Below are 17,962 nucleotides of genomic sequence, written 5' to 3' on the forward strand. Positions count from 1 at the left end.
GCTTCCACCTGCCACGTGCACCTGCCGGCCAATAGGCGCTGGTCACGTGACTCCCCCGGAGGCTTCTTCCTTTTTCGCGTGGGCTAGCGAGCTTCAAGGCCGGGAGCTATGGAGGAATATGCCCGGGAACCTTGGTAACCGAGGCGGTTGGGTGGACGGAGGGGCTGGGCGCTGGCCTGCCTTCGGGCCGGCTTCGTTAGGCGAGCGGGCGTCCTGCGCTGGGCCGGCTTCAGCTTCAGCTTCCTTCGAGGCCCGCGGGGAACTTTGGGGAGCCCCCTCCCAGCCCGCCGTAGCCGGGCTCCTTCTTTTTAGTTCGCCCCCTCCTTCCGTCTCCGTCGGCTGCTCCTTTCCTTCTGCACGGGAGGGAGGGAGGGAGGGAGGGCCTGTCCCGTCCCCTTTTGTATCCCATCCCAACAGCCCTGCGAGGTAGCTCAAGGTCAGCGGAGAAAACGAACCGGCCTCCATCTCGGTGCGGGGTCGAATTCCTGAGAAGGAATTCTTGAACCCGCCGTCCAAAACCCTGAGAGAGATTGGAGCTGCGCTGGGGGCCGCCTTGGCTTTTAGAGCAATGGCACTTAAGGCTTTATCTCTAGTTATATCCTTGGAATGCTTTTCCTTCCCTCTTTCTTGCTTCCCTCCCGGCTACAAAAGCGGCAAGGGCAGCATTGCGTGAGAGTCACAAAGAAACGAGGCGGCTTTTCACTTTAGAAGCCGAACTCTTGGCCAGGATGAAAGAAGGGGAATAGCTCCAAGGTCACCCTGGGAATGTTATGAAACAGGCGGGATTCGGGTTTCCTTGCTCTGTGTCCATCTCTCTGCCTGCTGGCTTAAGAAATGTACTTTGCCTGCTGCCTTCTGGTGTGGGGTATGCTCTGGGGTAGCTGTTGGTACTTAAGCATCTTCCCTTTTTGCTTATTAGCCCTCATGTCCGTGTAATCAGTCAATTGGGAACTGGCAGGTTAAACGGATATGGTGTTTATAATTGTACAAGTAGTCCTCGATTTGCAGCAGTTCATTTGAAGATACAATGGCAGTGAAAAAAAGTGACTTAGGCCGGTGTTTCACACTTTATGACTATTGGGGCATCCCCATGGTCACGTGATCAAAATTCAGCTGCTTGGCAACTGGCTCATATTTGATCCCTGAATCAGGTGATCACCTTTTGACAAGCTTCTGACAAGCCAAGGTCAGTGGGGAAGCCAGATTCACTTAACAACCGTGTTACTAACTTAACGGTTGCAGTGATTCGCTTAGGAACTGTGGCAAGAACGATAGTAAATTGGGGCAACACTCACTTAACAAATGCCTCACTCAACAACAGGAATTTTGGGCTCAGTTGTGATCGTAAGGCGAGGACTCCCTGTAGTTGGTGGTGGTGTTAACCCAGTTGTCTTTTATTCAGAGGGACGTTTCATGTTTGTGGCGGCATTTCAACATGTACTGGAATGTTTAGGAAACCCTTGTGTGGGTCAATATCTGTAACATTAGCATGTGTAGAGTGCTTTCAGCCTCATGTAATTTCTGCAACTCTTATGCTTTTGAGTTATCTGTAATAGTCTTGTTTTAGGAATTATATTTGCAAGCATTTCATGCAAGCAAATCAGTAAAAATGTATTTTAATACATTTGAAATGAAATGTGATGCATGGACATTTGTAAATAGAAATAAAAGCAGAAAATTCACATGAATTGGTTGTCAAGGCAGTGAGGTTTTTGAGAGGGAACTAGTACTGTATGGGCAGCAGCTCAATACACTAGCATTTGTGTTTTTATGCAGGCAATATTCTGTTGCAACTATTTTACACTTTTCCCCAAGCTGGTGTATGTGTCTATACTTAGGCTGGTAAATTGTTGATTACTTGTTTGTGTATTTGTGTGTGAAAAGGAGCTCGCTTATAGGCTGCCAGTCCCGATGGTTTTCATTTGTTATATTAAAACATCGGTAATACATAGCAGTATAATATTGAGGTAATATAATACTTCAGAAAAATTAAATTTAAATACTTTTAGTATTAAGCATAAATTCTTACCATAACAGAGCTTCCTAAGTGAAGAGCCTACACTGACTGACTTGTTTCTATCTGACAGCCCCTGGAGGATCGTGGATGACTGTGGTGGTGCCTTTACTATGGGAATGATTGGCGGGGGTGTCTTTCAGGCAATCAAAGGCTTTCGCAATGCTCCAGTGGTGAGTTCTACATATTTTATTTTTAGTCTTTATTTCATTTGATTGTATTATTTTTTGCTCCCTTTAAGCAGCAAGCAATGAGGAAATAGTGTTGGGTCAAAATTCTTGTTTCAGTGACATTTGCTGTAATAAATGTAGAGGCAGTGCTGGGATTTAATGTATAGTATTTTGCTTTATGATTTAACAATATGAAAATATGGTTATTGTTTGCATCCATGCACCCTTACTGCTCTGCAATCTTGTTACTTATTATTGATTGAGCATGGAATTTCTGTGATCATCCAAACAGTTCGTTCTTACTTTCAATTGTTATTTGATTATTGGTAAACCTGTTTCATAAATATAGTATTATTCCCCTCAGCTTGATACCCTCTAGGGCAGGAGTGTCAAACTGGTGGCCGGTCGGCCAGATGCGTCACGTACAGGCCACGCCCACCCCAACTCTGTGAAAGAAAAAAATACCGTGACACGTCACGTGATGGCAACATGACATGGCGAGTTTGACACCCGTGCTCTAGTGGGTTGGTATTGCAATTCTGACAAAGGATGCCTGACTTTTAGGGATGATGGGCATTTGTATTCAATATCTCTGAAAGATTCTAGCCTTAAAACAATGACTCTAAAGAGAGAAGTTCACATATTTATTCATTTTTCTTTGCAAAATCCTAAAATGAATCCTAAAATGTAAGCACTGTGTGCGTTGCTTGAATTATGAGTCCTCTTTTAAATATGGAGTTGATTAATCAAAAGGATTTCTGTTTCTTTTTTTAAAAAAAAATTCAGGGTGTCAGGCATCGATTCAGAGGCAGCATCAATGCTATCAGAGTCAGAGCACCACAGATTGGAGGTAAGATAGAGGGTTTGGTAGGGGGAATGAGTGTCATAAGTCAGGGGTCCCCAACCCCCCAAACTGCAGCCCACTACCGAGTTGCAGCCTGTTCAAAACTAGGCTATGGTAGAGATGGGCAAGTGCATGTGCATGAAGCTTCACTCTGATGAATGGCAGACAGGTGCGTGCATGAAGCTCCACTCATATGAGTGGCAGATGCTTGCACTTGTGGGCGAAGCTCCATTCATGCAAATGGCAGTGCCTGCCATTCACATGCCCCTGCTCTTTCCCCTCTCCCCCTACCATGCTGGGCTTGCAAAAGATCAGGGCGAACCAGAATCAAGTTCTGACACTGTCTGACAAGCAGAGGAGTGACTTTGGATCAGTCTGTTTCAGCTTGACTTACTCATTTTTTTTGTTATAAGGATTTAGGTGTCTGGAAAAAAGTGAAGAATATAAATTTGGGACTGGGATATGCAAAATTGTGTAGTCTCTTTCCAGAATGTTCTGATGCTTCTTCATAACAAACTGATCTAAGAATTTGAGAGAAATGGTTTATCCATTTCTGCAAGTGAATATTCTGCAGCATAAAGAGCTTTATAGTCTTCTGGTCTACAGACAAAGTATTTTTTGATGGTTCAGATGAAGACAAATTAAACATCTCAGGCATGGACCTTGCATTTTGGAATTGGGTAATCCGATGGCGGGGGTGTCCTACAGCCCTTACCCTGGTTTCAGAACTCTCAGCAAGCCATCATGTAAGAATTGTCTGTCCCAGCCTATGATGAGGAAAACTTAGAAGAAGGTGGCAAAAGACAGAGAAAAGAGAGGATACCAGGCAGAGAATGGGTGACTTCACTTAGCCCAGAATGTTTGAACTCCTGTATAACTTATATTATTCTGAAGAAAGTGGAGTACTTGTTGTTTCCAATCCTGCTATATATTTTTTAAAAAATAAACACTCCAAGCAATGGAAAGTGGGAATTAATTGAGAAATGTTTACTTGCTGAAATCTTCACCAGCTTGGTGGCCTTCAGTTGTGTTAGACCAGTTTGTGTAATTTCTAGTATAGCCACACTAGCTTGATATATTGGACATGGAAGTCCAGCATATCTGGTAGGCATCAAATTGGGGAAGGTGGGTTTTTCCCTTCTTGAACTTTGCAGTCCTATAAATATTTGAGTAAAGTAAGTAAAGATAGACCTCATGTTAGGATTAATTCAGCAACTGTTTGACATTACGATGAGACTGGACGAAGAATATACTTGAAGTCCTTGAAGTTCCAGCTATTGCAATAAAATTCATGTGCTTGGCAACCATCTCACATTTTATGACGGGTTGCTGCATCCTGCAGTCATATGGTCACTGTTGTTGACCTTCTCTGTCAGCTTCCTATAAACAAAGTCAATAGGGAACCTGACAGGGAAGGTCACAAGTAAGTGTCTTCCCCCCCCCCCCGTCCCCCCGTCCCCCAAACCACCATGCCCTCCGTTTGCTTGTACTTCTCTCCTTCCCTGGCCTCCATGTGCTCACACACATGCACATACCTTACACCCTCTTTCCTTAGCCTTTGTAAGCTTATGCTGCACTGGAAGACACACACACACACACACCATTCACTCATAGTCTGTGCCAAGCCTCCTAGGGCAGCCCACTCCACTGTGCCAGTCCATGTTTCTTACCTGGGATTCCCTTAACTTCTGACATAATGGCCCATGTGCCTTGTGGTTATGATGACAACTGGGATTGGCCTGGATTGCCATTGCTAAGTGATGTGGTCACATGACATGCTTTACACCCACATCATTTAGCAATAGCAATCTTGGTCCCAGTTTCCATTTTACCTTAAGGATTACCCCTAATACTAATTTTTTAAGTTCATATTATAGGTAGTCCTCCACTAACTGCCACAATTAGGACTGGAATTTCTGTCATAAGTTGTGGTTGTAAGTCAAGTTGGATCCTATTTTGCAACAATGTTTATAGTGGTTATTGGTGAATTACTGTGATGGTTAAATGAATCACAAGATTGTTAAACAAATCCAGGTTCTCCAGTGGGCGCTTTGTGCTGGTTTTTTTTTGCTGGAAATCAGTAAAAAGGGGTTGCAGATGATGATCATGTGACTGCAGGTTGCTGTAATTAGTCATAAATGCAAACTGGCTGCCAAGCACCCAAATTACAATCACATGACTTGATTACTTGCATCTATGAGACCATTACTTGCAGTAAGCTGCTATGAGATCTATTTACTTCTAGTAAGCTATCATGAATCCTATACCTGTGTAACAATTTATAGAATGAGATCACATGTTTAAAAATACCAATGAAAACAAAAAATCAAATCATTTGCATTTTCTTATGCTTTCCTATGTGTTTATTCATATACTTCTATTTTCAAGAAATTGACACAAGATTTGAGATTGCAAATACTTTAAAAAAAGTAAAGTTGTTTTGGTCTTTCAAGGTTTGGGTGATAAATTTGAAAATCAGTTGCTCGGGAGGCAGTATCTGTGAATTGCTGCCCCTTTTTGAGACACTCTGAGTATCTTTGGCAATGACTTCTAAGACTCTGGGGTATTTTGATCCAATTCTCATGTGCACCCAACCAGTATCTATAATAAAGTTGCTTAGTATCAGGCAAAGGGCTTTTTTGATGCAAGTTATGAACAATTCAGCATTCAACTGGTGACTCCAAAGGCCTTTTCTCTTTCTCTTCCCAGGGAGCTTTGCAGTGTGGGGTGGGCTTTTTTCTACCATTGACTGTGGTCTGGTGAAGATGCGAGGCAAAGAAGATCCTTGGAATTCCATTACCAGTGGGGCCCTCACGGGGGCTGTATTAGCATCGCGCAGTAAGTGATGTTTCTTAGCTCTGCCAAATACACATCACCCATTTATCATCACTTTCTAATAATTGCTTCCTTGGGGCTTACTAACTGCTTTTTCATTTAGGTGGGCCGTTGGCCATGGTAGGATCTGCTATGATGGGAGGCATCTTGCTTGCCTTGATAGAAGGTGTTGGAATTTTGTTGACAAGATATACAGCCCAGCAGTTCCAAAACCGTAAGTTATATTTCTGAGAATAAAAGGTCCCAGAAGGGGGGGGGATTTGGGGGAATGTGTAGACCTCCAAATGTAGTTACAAGAAAAAAGTCCTTTTCATTGTTGGCCTTGATTCCAGGAATGCTGGAATTGAAATGTAATAATATCTGGAGGGTTAGAAGTCTCCATTACATCCTGGGAAATATGTTTGGAATACTTTTTCATACTACTATTTTTTATACTTTTTTATACTATTGCTTATGTGTAGAGGACCTGCAGCCTTTCAAACACTTTTTCATGCCTCCTAGAGTCACTTGATTAGTGAAATGGGTGGCTATATAAATGTGAAAAATAAATTCCCAGTAGTCTCAGCTAACATTATTAATAGTGAAAGATGTCATTCAAAATCCGAAGATCCAGATGTTAATGCACCTGCCTTTGTCTATTACCTTGTAACGATAAAATTTAGTGAGAATATTAAGAACCAATTGGCACTAGAGCTGGGGGAAGCGGTGTGAAGCCAGTTCCACTTTGTGGTGAAAGAGATTTTGGCTTTACTAATCTGATGTTTCTTTGCAGTTACCCAGAGTGCAAGAAATGTCTCTTCCTGATTGCCATACCTCTCCCTATTCTTATCTCAGATCTTGGTGCATCTATAGGGAGGAAGCATGGCACATTCCTGTCTCCCCCCCATCTCCTGTATTTTAACACAATTTTTGCTAATGGTTCTATAAATGTGTTCCAGGGTTACACTTCTTCCCATGCTGTCTGGCACCTTCCTCTTCTTTATTTACTGATTGACATTTCAACCTCCTTTGAATTTTCTAATAGTGAAAGTTGAGATTTTTCACTTCATTTAATGAATCACTTCTCCCTTCAACCCCAACCTTCTTTCCTCCTAGCTTCACCGTTGTTACTTCTGCTTCAGAAAGCTTTCCCCTGCTAATTCCTATCATGAATAATAGTAACCTTATGTTTTCATGTATCACTAATGGGTCCTTCTTTTCTTCTTAGCCAATCCCTTTGGAGAAGACCCCAGTCAACTGCCTCCCAAAGATGGTTCACCACCTACAGGATATACAGGCTATGGACAATATCAGTGAGCCAATGTGGGGCCTGAATCACTTCTATTTTTAGAATCGAGCAAGATTTTTCCCCTTGAAACTAAGACATTCATCCAAGAGTGCAAACAAAGCATGGAAGGGATTTGGTTCTTAGAGTTACCTTTTAGGTTTGGCAGAGGGGAGGGGCAAGGAAAACGTGGTTGGGGGTTTGAGCTGTATAATATCTACCTCTATGAGGAGTTAAAGAATCTTGCAGTTATGAAATGAGGTGCCCCAAGATTAATTGCATACAATGATGGAACCAAAGCTTATTAGGAGAACTTGGAATCCTAGTATGATATTTACCTGAAAAAAACTGGGGTGTGCAATTACAATTAATCGACTATGGCAAATTTTGAAGGGCTGTTTTCCTGACTTTCTGATGGAAGGACTCCTCCAATTTTCTCTGTTTGGTGGAAACTCCTCTTAAGTTATATTTTTAAAGTCTGTAAACAAATAATGTGTTTTCCCAAGCCTTGGATGAAAGAGTTATTATAACAAGGGGAAGCCCTGCCACTCTACCAATGATGATCTCCTGTGATAGGTCTCTTCTTTGTAGGTCAGGTGCCTCTATGTTATTGAGCCAGAATAAGAGATGCTGCTACCCTGAATCCTCACCCTTTTCCTTCACTTGATAGTACTGTTGTTGCTGGTTGCTTAGGTTTTTTTTAAAAAAGAGGGAATAATGGTGGATCAAAACAGGGTTTGTGGCCTTGACTCACCTTAAAAAGCTGGATAGGCCTCTCTTAGAACTAAGTTTTATTCCAGTAAAATGCTGTGTCAGTTCCATCTTTAGAAAAACTAACTAAGACAGACTGGCAGAACAGAGAGTGTGCTTCAGTCTCTTAGTTGCATAAAAAAACATCCAGTATATTGAAACAGTGCTTTAGTTATAGATACTAAACAACCCAAAGCTCTTTTGGGATCTAAATTGACATTACCCCTCCGCCCCCTGCCCATCTAAGCCAAGCCACCTCTAATCCGGCAATATAATTTTAGTTCCAGTTTTATATACTTGGCCTTTTGGGCTAAGGACCTCAATTCAGAATTCAAATGGCCTATTAAGATAGGATTAAAATTTTAAAGACCTAGTAGTCCATTTTCTCCAGCTTGAAGATCGCCTAATGGTGGGGCAATTGTATTTCAATATCATTGTAAAGAAATACTCTGTATTATATTACAGATGTAAATACAAAACTGGCTTTTTTGCATCTGTTTTGGAGAATTTAATTATCCGTTTGACAAAAATGATAGTTATATAGGAAATGTCTCAGCAGTGTTTCACAAGAAAGTTTAGAATCATTTGAACCAACTTGCTCTACTGTTCCCCCCACCCCCCAAATAGGGCTAAATCTTCCTTCTGTTAATGAAAGGTCTTTGATTCCATTTCCTTTAACAAAAAGCAGCATTGTCTTCTGCAAAGTCACAGTGCATCCAGCAATATGATGTTTTTGTCCTCCCCAGTGGACAAAAAGTTTGCATACCCACTAGTATTCATCATGAAGTTGATGATAATTCCACTACTTGAAATTCTGTCATGCCCTCTTCAGAGATGGGTTTTCCATTATAACAGACTTTTATTTCCTGGGATGGATCTGAAAAACAAGCCATGATTAATTGTTAAATGGAAATCAAATCTCCACTATTTGTACAATGGGCTTAAAAAGAAAGAAACAAAACCTTCACATTCCTTAAGACTAGATACACATTTGAGATACAGGAAAAGAAGTGGCATCCTGTACAGACGTGACTTTTGTCAGGGTTGTGAGAGGCCTTACCTTGGTGGTTTTAACACGGTTTCCTAAGGAGCACATCCAGCCTGAGTTGTCAGGTAATGCTTTGCATTCCTCTTCAGCCTGGCAGGGCTGCATATCACACCACCACTTTCCTGTCACAATGGAGGCTATAGAATAGAGGGAGACACTTGTTACCATCCCTCCTTAAAGCCATGATCTTTACTGACATTGGTAACTTGTTCACTGCAGATATGGCATTTCAATAGGTTTTGTGGTCAAGATGGAATGCCTCTAGTCTATTCGGGCCTCTTGGCATCGAGAGGTTATAGACCAGGGACAAATGGGACTTCCTGAATTCCATGCTAACTAACCAACTTATCTCTGCCTTGCTTGAATCATGGAAGTCTTAGCATAATAAGTACAATTTGAGGACTTTAAGACCACCGTAACCACTACTTACATCTGCCCTGAAAGAGCCATTATATAAAACACACATACAGTCCCCTAATAAAAGAGGCTACAACTATCAAGCTCTTCATCTTTTCTTCAGTCTATATGCTAAGCCATCCTCATCCTCATCCATATCTATTTAAGCACATTTGGTGGGTTGTTTTCCTCTTTAGTTTGGATCCATGTTTCAATCTCTTCCCAGAATTCTTATTGCTTAGATTTTTGGTCCTTATATCCCCTTGGATTTTCCTGCCACTTGGGGTTAGGAGAAAGAAAGATCTTGACTCCTAGTACTTACTATCCACACAAGAAGGTTTGCCACGGGTTGTGCCAGCCACTTTGCCTTGGAGACAGGAGCATTGGATAGTTTGGGACCGTTCTTCAATATGGTTGCGGTTGCAGCAGCGTTTGACAGCAATCACTTTGCAGGTGCCCCCACCTGTGGTTGGGAGCAGATGATAAGGGAAGATGGGGGGAGGAAGCAGCACTGAGGATTTTTGTCTGCTGTGCCTTTTTTTTTTCTCTAGCACAGAAGAGTGAAGGTTCTAATCTGAGGTCAGCTTCTACACATGCACATGTACCCAGTACTTTACCTGTTATGTGACAAAACTGCAAGCAAATTGGAATGCATCTGGATGGTAGTTACTTGAAATTATTTGCATTGCCAATTTTGCTGTCATTTGGGTGGAATTGTCCTGGGATGCTTAGGGGCGCACTATGACTATTTGGAAGACTCTCACCTCCACACTTTAAGAACTGAAGTATACAGTAATTCTATTTGTGCATAAAAACAATTGGTACTCAAACAGTGATGTTAACAGAAAATACACAAACTATTATCCAATTAGATAACTTGGGAAAAAGACAGTAGACCCTAAATTTCCAAAATGAAGGCTGATGTTAATACCTTTTACTTGGATACTTAACCCTCCCCTTCCCCAGAACAGAAGAAACTCACTGATCACTGGGATTTGATCTACTGTTGTCTGGTACCAATATTGATCGTGATGATGTTGACTCTGAATGGGAAACTCATGAGCAAAGGTGCCTGGCCGCATGAGAATGATGGAAACCATTAGGAATGCTGGAAAGGGGTGACACATCTTGATAGAGCTGCAAAAGAAGGATGAGTTTTCACAGCAAGAAGGGGAAAGGAAAATGGAATCCTATTTTACCGGGTACGTCTTATTTATCCTTAGCTTTGGCAAAGTTACAGTGAGGAGAACAGTTGCATGATAGCCATCTGGGACTACTTTTCCAAGAGAGGGGACATATTAAAATGGAACAGCTTGAAGACAGTTTCTTCCACCTATGCTTAGAAGGAGTGTAATTCCTGACGTACTGTTATAATTTGTTTTGAAGTTGGGTATTAGCTTTTCAGAGAACTTGGCTGCTGAGTCTCATTTGACAATCTTGACTTATGAAGTGCATGACCACATAGGCACAAGCTGACAGAAAAGAGAGGGATTTTAAAAAAACCCATGGAGATAATTTTATGATACCTATGTACTTTTCTTCAGGAAAGATTCCCCAGATCTTTGAAGGGCCTTTTCTCAGTGTGAATTCTTAAGAGTTGTGTCTTCAAAAAAAGAAAGAAAGAATTAGTATTGGGCATAGTTGCAGTACATTACCAGTACATTATCTAAAGTGCATACATGCCTATTAAAAATAATTGTGAAAGTTATACCATGCATCTACAAAACAGTATGTGCTAATTATATGGGATTGTGTATATTTGATTTCCTACACCACTTTAAAATACAAAGTGAAACGAAGCTAGGATTCACTTTTCTAGAATTCTGTATTTGTTAGGACTAATATCAATTTTGAGATATAGTTTATTTGGCATATTCTCAGTTTGTCCCGGACAAAATATACCCTTCTCAAAAAAATAAAGGGAACACAAAAATAAGACATCCAAGATCTGAATGAATGAAATATTCTTATTAAATACGTTGTTTATTACATAGCTGAATGTGCTGACAACAAAATCACACAAAAATTATCAATGGAAATCAAATTTAGCAACCCATGGAGGTCTGGATTTGGAGTTACACTCAAAATTAAAGTGGAAAAAAACACTATAGGCTGATCCAACTTTGATGTAATGCCCTTAAAACAAGTCAAAATGAGGCTCAGTAGTGTGTGTGGTCTCCACGTGCCTGTATGACCTCCCTACAATGCCTGGGCATGCTCCTGATGAGGTGGCGGATGGTCTCTTGAGGGATCTCCTCCCACACCTGGACTAAAGCATCTCCCAACTCCTAGACAGTTCGTAGTGCAACGTGGCATTGGTGGATGGAGCGAGACATGATGTCCCAGATGTGCTCAATTGGATTCGGGTCTGGGGAATGGGCGGGCGAGTCCATAGCATCAATGCCTTCGCCTTGCAGGAACTGCTGACGCACTCCAGCCACATGAGGTCTAGCATTATCTTGCATAAGGAGGAACCCAGGGCACCAGCATATGGTCTCACAAGGGGTCTGAGGATCTCATCTCGGTATCTAATGGCAGTCAGGCTACCTCTGGCGAGCACATGGAGGGCTGTGCAGCCCCCTAAAGAAATGCCACCCCACACCATTACTAACCCTCTGCCAAACCGGTCATGCTGGAGGATGTTGCAGGCAGCAGAACATTCTCCACGGCATCTCCAGACCCTGTCACGTCTGTCACATGTGCTCAGTGTGAACCTGCTTTCATCTGTGAAGAGCACAGGGCGCCAGTGGCGAATTTGCCAATCATGATGTTCTCTGGCAAATGCCAAACGTCCTGCACGGTGTTGGGCTGTAAGCACAACCCCCACCTGTGGACGTCGGGCCCTCATATCACCCTCATGGAGTCTGTTTCTGACCGTTTGAGCAGCCACATGCACATTTGTGGCCCTCTGGAGGTCATTTTGCAAGGCTCTGGCAGTGCTCCTCTTGTCCCTCCTTGCACAAAGGTGGAGGTAGCAGTCCTGATGCTGGGTTGTTTCCCTCCTATGGCCTCCTCCATGTCTCCTGATGTACTGGCCTGTCTCCTGGTAGCGCCTCCATGCTCTGGACACTACGCTGACAGACATAGCAAACCTTCTTGCCCCAGCTCGCATTGATGTGCCATCCTGGATGAGCTGCACTACCTGAGCCACTTGTGTGGGCTGTAGACTCCGTGTCATGCTACCACTAGAGTGACAGCACTGCCAGCATTCAAAAGTGACCAAACCATCAGCCAGAAAGCATAGGAACTGAGAAGTGGTCTGTGGTCACCACCTGCAGAACCACTCCTTTATTGGGGATGTCTTGCTAACTGCCTATGCTTTCCACCTTTTGTCTATTCCATTTGCACAACAGCATGTGAAATTGATTGTCAATCAGTGTTGCTACCTAAGTGGACAGTTTGATTTCACAGAAGTGTGATTGACTTGGAGTTACATTGTGTTGTTTAAGTGTTCCCTTTATTTTTTTGAGCAGTGTATTTTACATTCCTTGACTTTCACACTTTTGGCAGGTATGCTAACACACACTTTGCAGCCCTGCACTGATCAGGAATTGTTTGAAGGCTATCTGACTGCTTTCTATGCTGCAAGTTCAGGAAAGTATGTATTACCTGCTTGGACCAACCTTACTGACCTGAATGGGCACCTTGTTTCTGAATCAGCACTTGAGCAGCTCAACCAGCAGCAACACTTGTTTCAAAGGAGTTTGTTGTTTGTCAAGCCTAGAGGAAAGAGGGAAGAATCAAATCGGAAAACCAAAACAACCTAACTACAACAATCAAGTAAATGTTTCTTTTCAACAAGAGAAACTGAGATACGTTCATGTTTGATTTTTACAAATCCACAGGTTTTGTACTCTACTTTCGACCACAATTTAGCCCAAAATGTATGACATTTGTTAAGTGAATGTTGCCCCACTTTATGATTTGTTTAAGTGAATCAGTGCAGTTGTTAAGTTAGTAACATAGTTGTTAAGTGAATCAGGTTTCCCTATTGACTTTGCTTGAGAGAGGGTTGCAAAAGGTAATCACATGATCCTGGAACATTGCAACTGTCATAAATGTGAGTCAGTTGTGAAGCATTACGTGACCATGGGGGATCAGAAGTGTGAAAAACAGTCGTAACTTTGAACAGTCACTAAGCAAACTTGTAAGTCAAGAACTACCTGTATGATTTGTTGGTGAGGAGTTTGGATCATTTTGTGATGTTCTATGGGACAATGTTAATGTATTCATTCTGTGGCATGATTAAGGAAAAAGACCTTCAGCATATCTACAGATTTTGTGCTTTGGGAATTTTCTATTGGAAAAGTGGTATCTGCTAGTATAGCATCATAATAACTTGGAGGTGGATGTCCACTTTGTCTAGAATTCTCTTCTGGTCTACATGATAAATTCCCAGTTTTTCAGCAGGCATCCTATAGTGGAAGGAAATTGTCTTGTGCTTACTTCAAATTAGTTTCCATAAGTTGACCTGCAAACTTAGAAGTCTGATCTAAATGCATGGTTACTCATAATGTAGAGAAGCCATTTCCCCAGCTAGATGACCTGAGCTATTTCTTGAAGAAGCAACAAGGAAGCATCTTTTCTGCTGGCCCCCACCCTATTATCCTCCTGGGGGTGAGGTTCATCCCACACACTTCTTGGTCTTCCAGAAGAGCACCAGTAAGTGGTGCTGAGGAAGCACCTTGAGGGAATAATAGATGTTGAAGAAAATAGTTCAACCACATATAGAAGACAACAAAATTTGTATACATGGATCATGGCTAGCATTGGTAATGAAAGAGATCTTGAGTTAATGGTAAACAGTTCAATGAACATATCAACACTATGCCTCTGCTGTAAAAAAAAGGGCAATAGCATGTTAGATTGATATATAATATTCCAGATATTGTCACAATTTATATAAAGACTATAAATTGTGTGACAGTATCTGGAATATTGTGTGCGTTTTTAATTGCCACACCTCAAAAAGGATACAGTGGAGCTGGAGAAGGTTCAGAGGAGGGCAACTAAGATCATCAAGGGACAGGAGCCTTTATGAAGAAAAGACAGAATGTTTGGGAGATTTTTAATCCAGAAAGAAGGCAAATGAAAGGGGACACGACAGAGGTGTAGAAAACTATACGTGGTGTGAATAAAGTGAAAAAGGAGAAACAATTTTCCCCTTCCCCTTCCCAAAATACTACAACCAGAGATCAATGAAATTTGAATCCTGGAAAAATCCAGCAGTGCATATAATAGTATCTAAGATAGGGATATAAATCCCATCTTTATTAGACCCAGCCCAAGTGATCCCTGATTATTTCACAAGAGAAGGCTCCTTACAGAAAGCATGTCTTCTCATTTGATCAAGCCAAATGGTTTAACTATGAAAAGCATTGTTAGATTAAGGTGCCAAGACTGGTATATGGTGTAATATAACCAATTAAGTCAGTTGATTCCTCCCCCACAAAAACCAGTCTCTAGTAGGGGAGGATGATATTACACTCGGTCCCTAGAATCACAGATGCTATTAAATCTAACCCATAAAAACATTATTCTGTGTAAAAAGGGATTAAGAGAAATATTTAACATTTTCTACTAAATGGTGGCCAAATAATCCCTGTAAATAATAATGTGTCTGCTGCTTTTATTAGAGGTGTTTTCTTGTACCCTTGGAACAAGAATTGAACTGGATGTCACAGGAACATGGTTTTTTTTTTCCAAGGGAACAACTAGAAGGGAGGGGGGACAGCCTCTCTCACAAGTGTATTTTAAATCAATATCTTAATTAGCATATTATCAAATCTGCCGTATAGAGAAAATACCTGCTTCCAGAGTCAAGAGTGTTTAACACAAGAAGGGCACCTCTCATAATCTAGTTCTCATAAATTTCTATAAGTTTCTATAGTCTGTGTGCTGTACAGTAAAAGGCTAAAAAGGTGCTGTATAAATAATGGGCTGTATTATTTAGAAAGCCAAAATAGAAAAGAGATTGATTAGTTAGTGATTTCAAGTGTTACCATAAGCAACGTCTGCAGTAGTCAAATGGAAATGCAATAAATTGTGCAATACCTTGCATAAGAACTTTTCAAGGAAGGGCTCATTGAACATCTTGTGCAAATGAAATCAAAGACCTGGATTTGTTACTCCTGTGGGGATTAGAATGTGCCAGTGACACATTTTATACCAAAGAGTTCAAGATGTTTCTCCTGCTGTTAGGAACTTATTCCTAACTTGGGAGTTTTGTCCCACTGTATTGAGGATATCAAAAGATTTATTCTGAATTTTTCCATTCATCAAAATATTCTGCCATAGTCTTTTTATGATTTCCCCCCATGTTAGATAGGTTCAAATGCAAAAGTGGACAGAAATACAGAATCAATTTCTTATTATGTAGTAGGTAAGTGATAAATGTTGCAGACTTAGTTCAAGTGGGATTCTTTTACTGTTTATGTCAGGAGCAATGATAAATTGCTTGAAAATTTGAGACATTTTTAAAATGACTAGTTCATTCCATAAAATATTGATGTAGTTTATTATTTGGTTGCCACTTCTCCAATATATCATTACCTACTACAACATTACCTGAACAAGCTTAAATAGTCACCCAGGCCCCATTCTCATTTCTTACCTGTGATCCTGTGTCCTTGTTGCTGAAGGTGTTCTCACCTCTCTGTCCCAGCCATGGCAGCAGGGTCTAGGGAGCCTGGAAACATCCTCTTCTTTGTTCGGATTAATTCTCTTTTTGGGAAAAAGGTGGAGAAAAATGTTCTGAGTGCTCAGAGTTCTGGAACCAAAGTCACTGTTCTGGCATTGTTGATCTGCCCTGATCATAACCTCCTCACAATCTAGCAACTCACTGCTCTCTCAGCCAGATTTGGTGCCAGAACCAAAAGTTCTGGCTGCCAGCCTTCCTTCTGCAACCCAGCAGATGTCTCGGTATCTGTGCAAGATTTTGAGTCTCTGTTCTTCAGCTTTGCTTTGACTGATATATGTATACACATGTGTCTGTGTAGGAGATCCAGACGGCCTCTTTTGTGCTTTTCTCCTTTATGCTTTCTGTTCAGAGAGCCCTCCTGCTACATCCCACACAGTGCTGCCTCCTCCAGATTTTGTTTCTGACACCACTCTTGCTGGGATATGAGCCAGCTTTGATGGTCTCTCTTTGCCTTCACTGCTTCTCACTTTGGGATGAAGTGTTAAAAAAAGGTTGGATCATCTAGAGATTTCTGTAATTCTAGGAAGGAAGGAAAGAGAAAAAGAGGAAGGAAGGAAGGAAGGAAGGAAGAAAAGAAAGAAAGAAAGAAAGGAAGGAAGGAAGGAAGAAAGAAAGAAAGAAAGAAAGAAAGAAAGAAAGAAAGAAAGAAAGAAAGAAAGAAAGAAAGAAAGAAATGCCATGCCTATTTTGCTGCCCTAGGATTTGTGACATGTTTTATTGCTCTTCTTATAAAACAATGGGTGGTATGTTTTATTTTAAAGCATATTCTTTGATTTGCAAAAGAATATGTTTTGTATGAAAATCGCACAGGAATAAGGTGTGGTTATACTGTGGTAGATATTAATCTGTAGCTGAAATTTCTGATATTTTAGTGACGTTATCTCTTAATTTCCCCATCTGGGACTACGTGGCTTGTACCAGCATATTTTCTTCTTACTCCTTTTCAATCTTAGCCACCCATCCCAATTTGCAGATCCAAAAGACAATTACTGTATGTATGATTGGGATTGCAGAGATTAATGGTGGAGAGTGATGGATGCTAGTGAATCCCATTGTTATCGATTCCATCATTAGCCACAGATGGTAACTGAGATGAGGTTGACAGACTGAAATTACAGTTTATCCTTTCCACCTTTCTTTTCCTCAGCCTCATTCTGCATTGATGATATATTTCTCCACAGAGAAATTTAAACACCACCTTCACTAATACGCAGTAGAAATAGTAATTGTCAATGTGAGCTCTGGTGTCAATAGAAAATGAGGGTGTGAGGAGTGGAATGTGATAAAATGTCCTCCTAGACAAATCTAGGTTTGCTATTGACCCAGTATCACTGAAGATGGTGAGAATAATGACAAAGTGTGCATGTTGGTGTAATATACAATTTATTAATGAGGCCAGATATGAATAGACTCTTTAATTGTTCAGTTACTTGATGGGGTTTTATGATGACTATCTTATACTGTATTGAAAGTACAACTTTGCTAGTGTAGCAACCAGTAGTCCTGGGATTTCAAAAAGCCCATATGGGTAAACTGGCTTGCCTGGAATGTAAACTACGATTTTCCACTGATAGGGCTTTTATTGTTATTATTTTTAAGTGCATTACATTATTAAAGGGACATTGTTCTCTTGGGCACATTCAGACTATGCTTTCATAAAAATAGGAAAGATGAAAATTTTACCTCTATATACAGTTACAACAGTTTCATTTAGTGACTATTTGAAGTTACAACAGCACTGAAAAAAAGTGACTTATGAACATTTTTCACACGTATGACTGTTGCAGCATCTCCATGGTCATGTGATCAAAATTCAGCCACTTGAGAACTGACATAAAATATATGATAGCTGCAGTCTCTAGGGGTCACGTGATCACCTTAGGCGACCTGACAAAGTCAATGGGGAAGCCAGATTCATTTTACAACCATGTTACTAACTTT

General features: G+C 41.1%; 2 protein-coding genes across 2 annotated transcripts; one reads left to right on the forward strand and one right to left on the reverse strand.

Annotated features, from left to right (window-relative positions):
• Positions 1-69: 69 nt before the first annotated feature.
• Positions 70-8,356, forward strand: TIMM17B (translocase of inner mitochondrial membrane 17B). Its single transcript, XM_026676314.2, has 6 exons — positions 70-134; positions 2,088-2,187; positions 2,971-3,034; positions 5,738-5,866; positions 5,967-6,077; positions 7,071-8,356. Exons 1-6 carry the CDS (start codon positions 109-111, stop codon positions 7,157-7,159), a joined length of 519 nt encoding a protein of 172 aa, XP_026532099.1. The 5' UTR covers positions 70-108; the 3' UTR covers positions 7,160-8,356.
• Positions 8,357-8,620: 264 nt separating this feature from the next.
• LOC113417765 (chemokine-like protein TAFA-1) lies at positions 8,621-10,578 on the reverse strand. Its single transcript, XM_087956752.1, has 4 exons — positions 10,304-10,578; positions 9,644-9,784; positions 8,938-9,062; positions 8,621-8,754 (listed from the first exon to the last, which is right to left on the reverse strand). Exons 1-4 carry the CDS (start codon positions 10,446-10,448, stop codon positions 8,737-8,739), a joined length of 429 nt encoding a protein of 142 aa, XP_087812878.1. The 5' UTR covers positions 10,449-10,578; the 3' UTR covers positions 8,621-8,736.
• Between the last annotated feature and the right edge of the window lie 7,384 nt (positions 10,579-17,962).

Source organism: Notechis scutatus, chromosome 2 (genome assembly GCF_049901735.1).
Source record: "Notechis scutatus isolate UNSWTSFEM ecotype Mainland chromosome 2, rNotScu1.2, whole genome shotgun sequence".
Lineage (NCBI taxonomy): Eukaryota > Metazoa > Chordata > Lepidosauria > Squamata > Elapidae > Notechis > Notechis scutatus.

Excerpts from the sequence above, each read along its gene's own strand:
- TIMM17B (XM_026676314.2), top strand. The coding sequence starts at position 109 with ATGGAGGAATATGCCCGGGAACCTTG. Across the intron at positions 2,188-2,970 it reads GCTTTCGCAATGCTCCAGTG|GGTGTCAGGCATCGATTCAG; the intron begins GTGAGTTCTACA and ends AAAAAAATTCAG. Across the intron at positions 3,035-5,737 it reads CAGAGCACCACAGATTGGAG|GGAGCTTTGCAGTGTGGGGT; the intron begins GTAAGATAGAGG and ends TTCTCTTCCCAG.
- LOC113417765 (XM_087956752.1), bottom strand. The coding sequence starts at position 10,448 with ATGTGTCACCCCTTTCCAGCATTCCTAATGGTTTCCATCATTCTCATG. Across the intron at positions 9,785-10,303 it reads AGATCAAATCCCAGTGATCA|GTGGGGGCACCTGCAAAGTG; the intron begins GTGAGTTTCTTC and ends TCCCAACCACAG. Across the intron at positions 9,063-9,643 it reads CAAACCTTCTTGTGTGGATA|CCTCCATTGTGACAGGAAAG; the intron begins GTAAGTACTAGG and ends TCTATTCTATAG.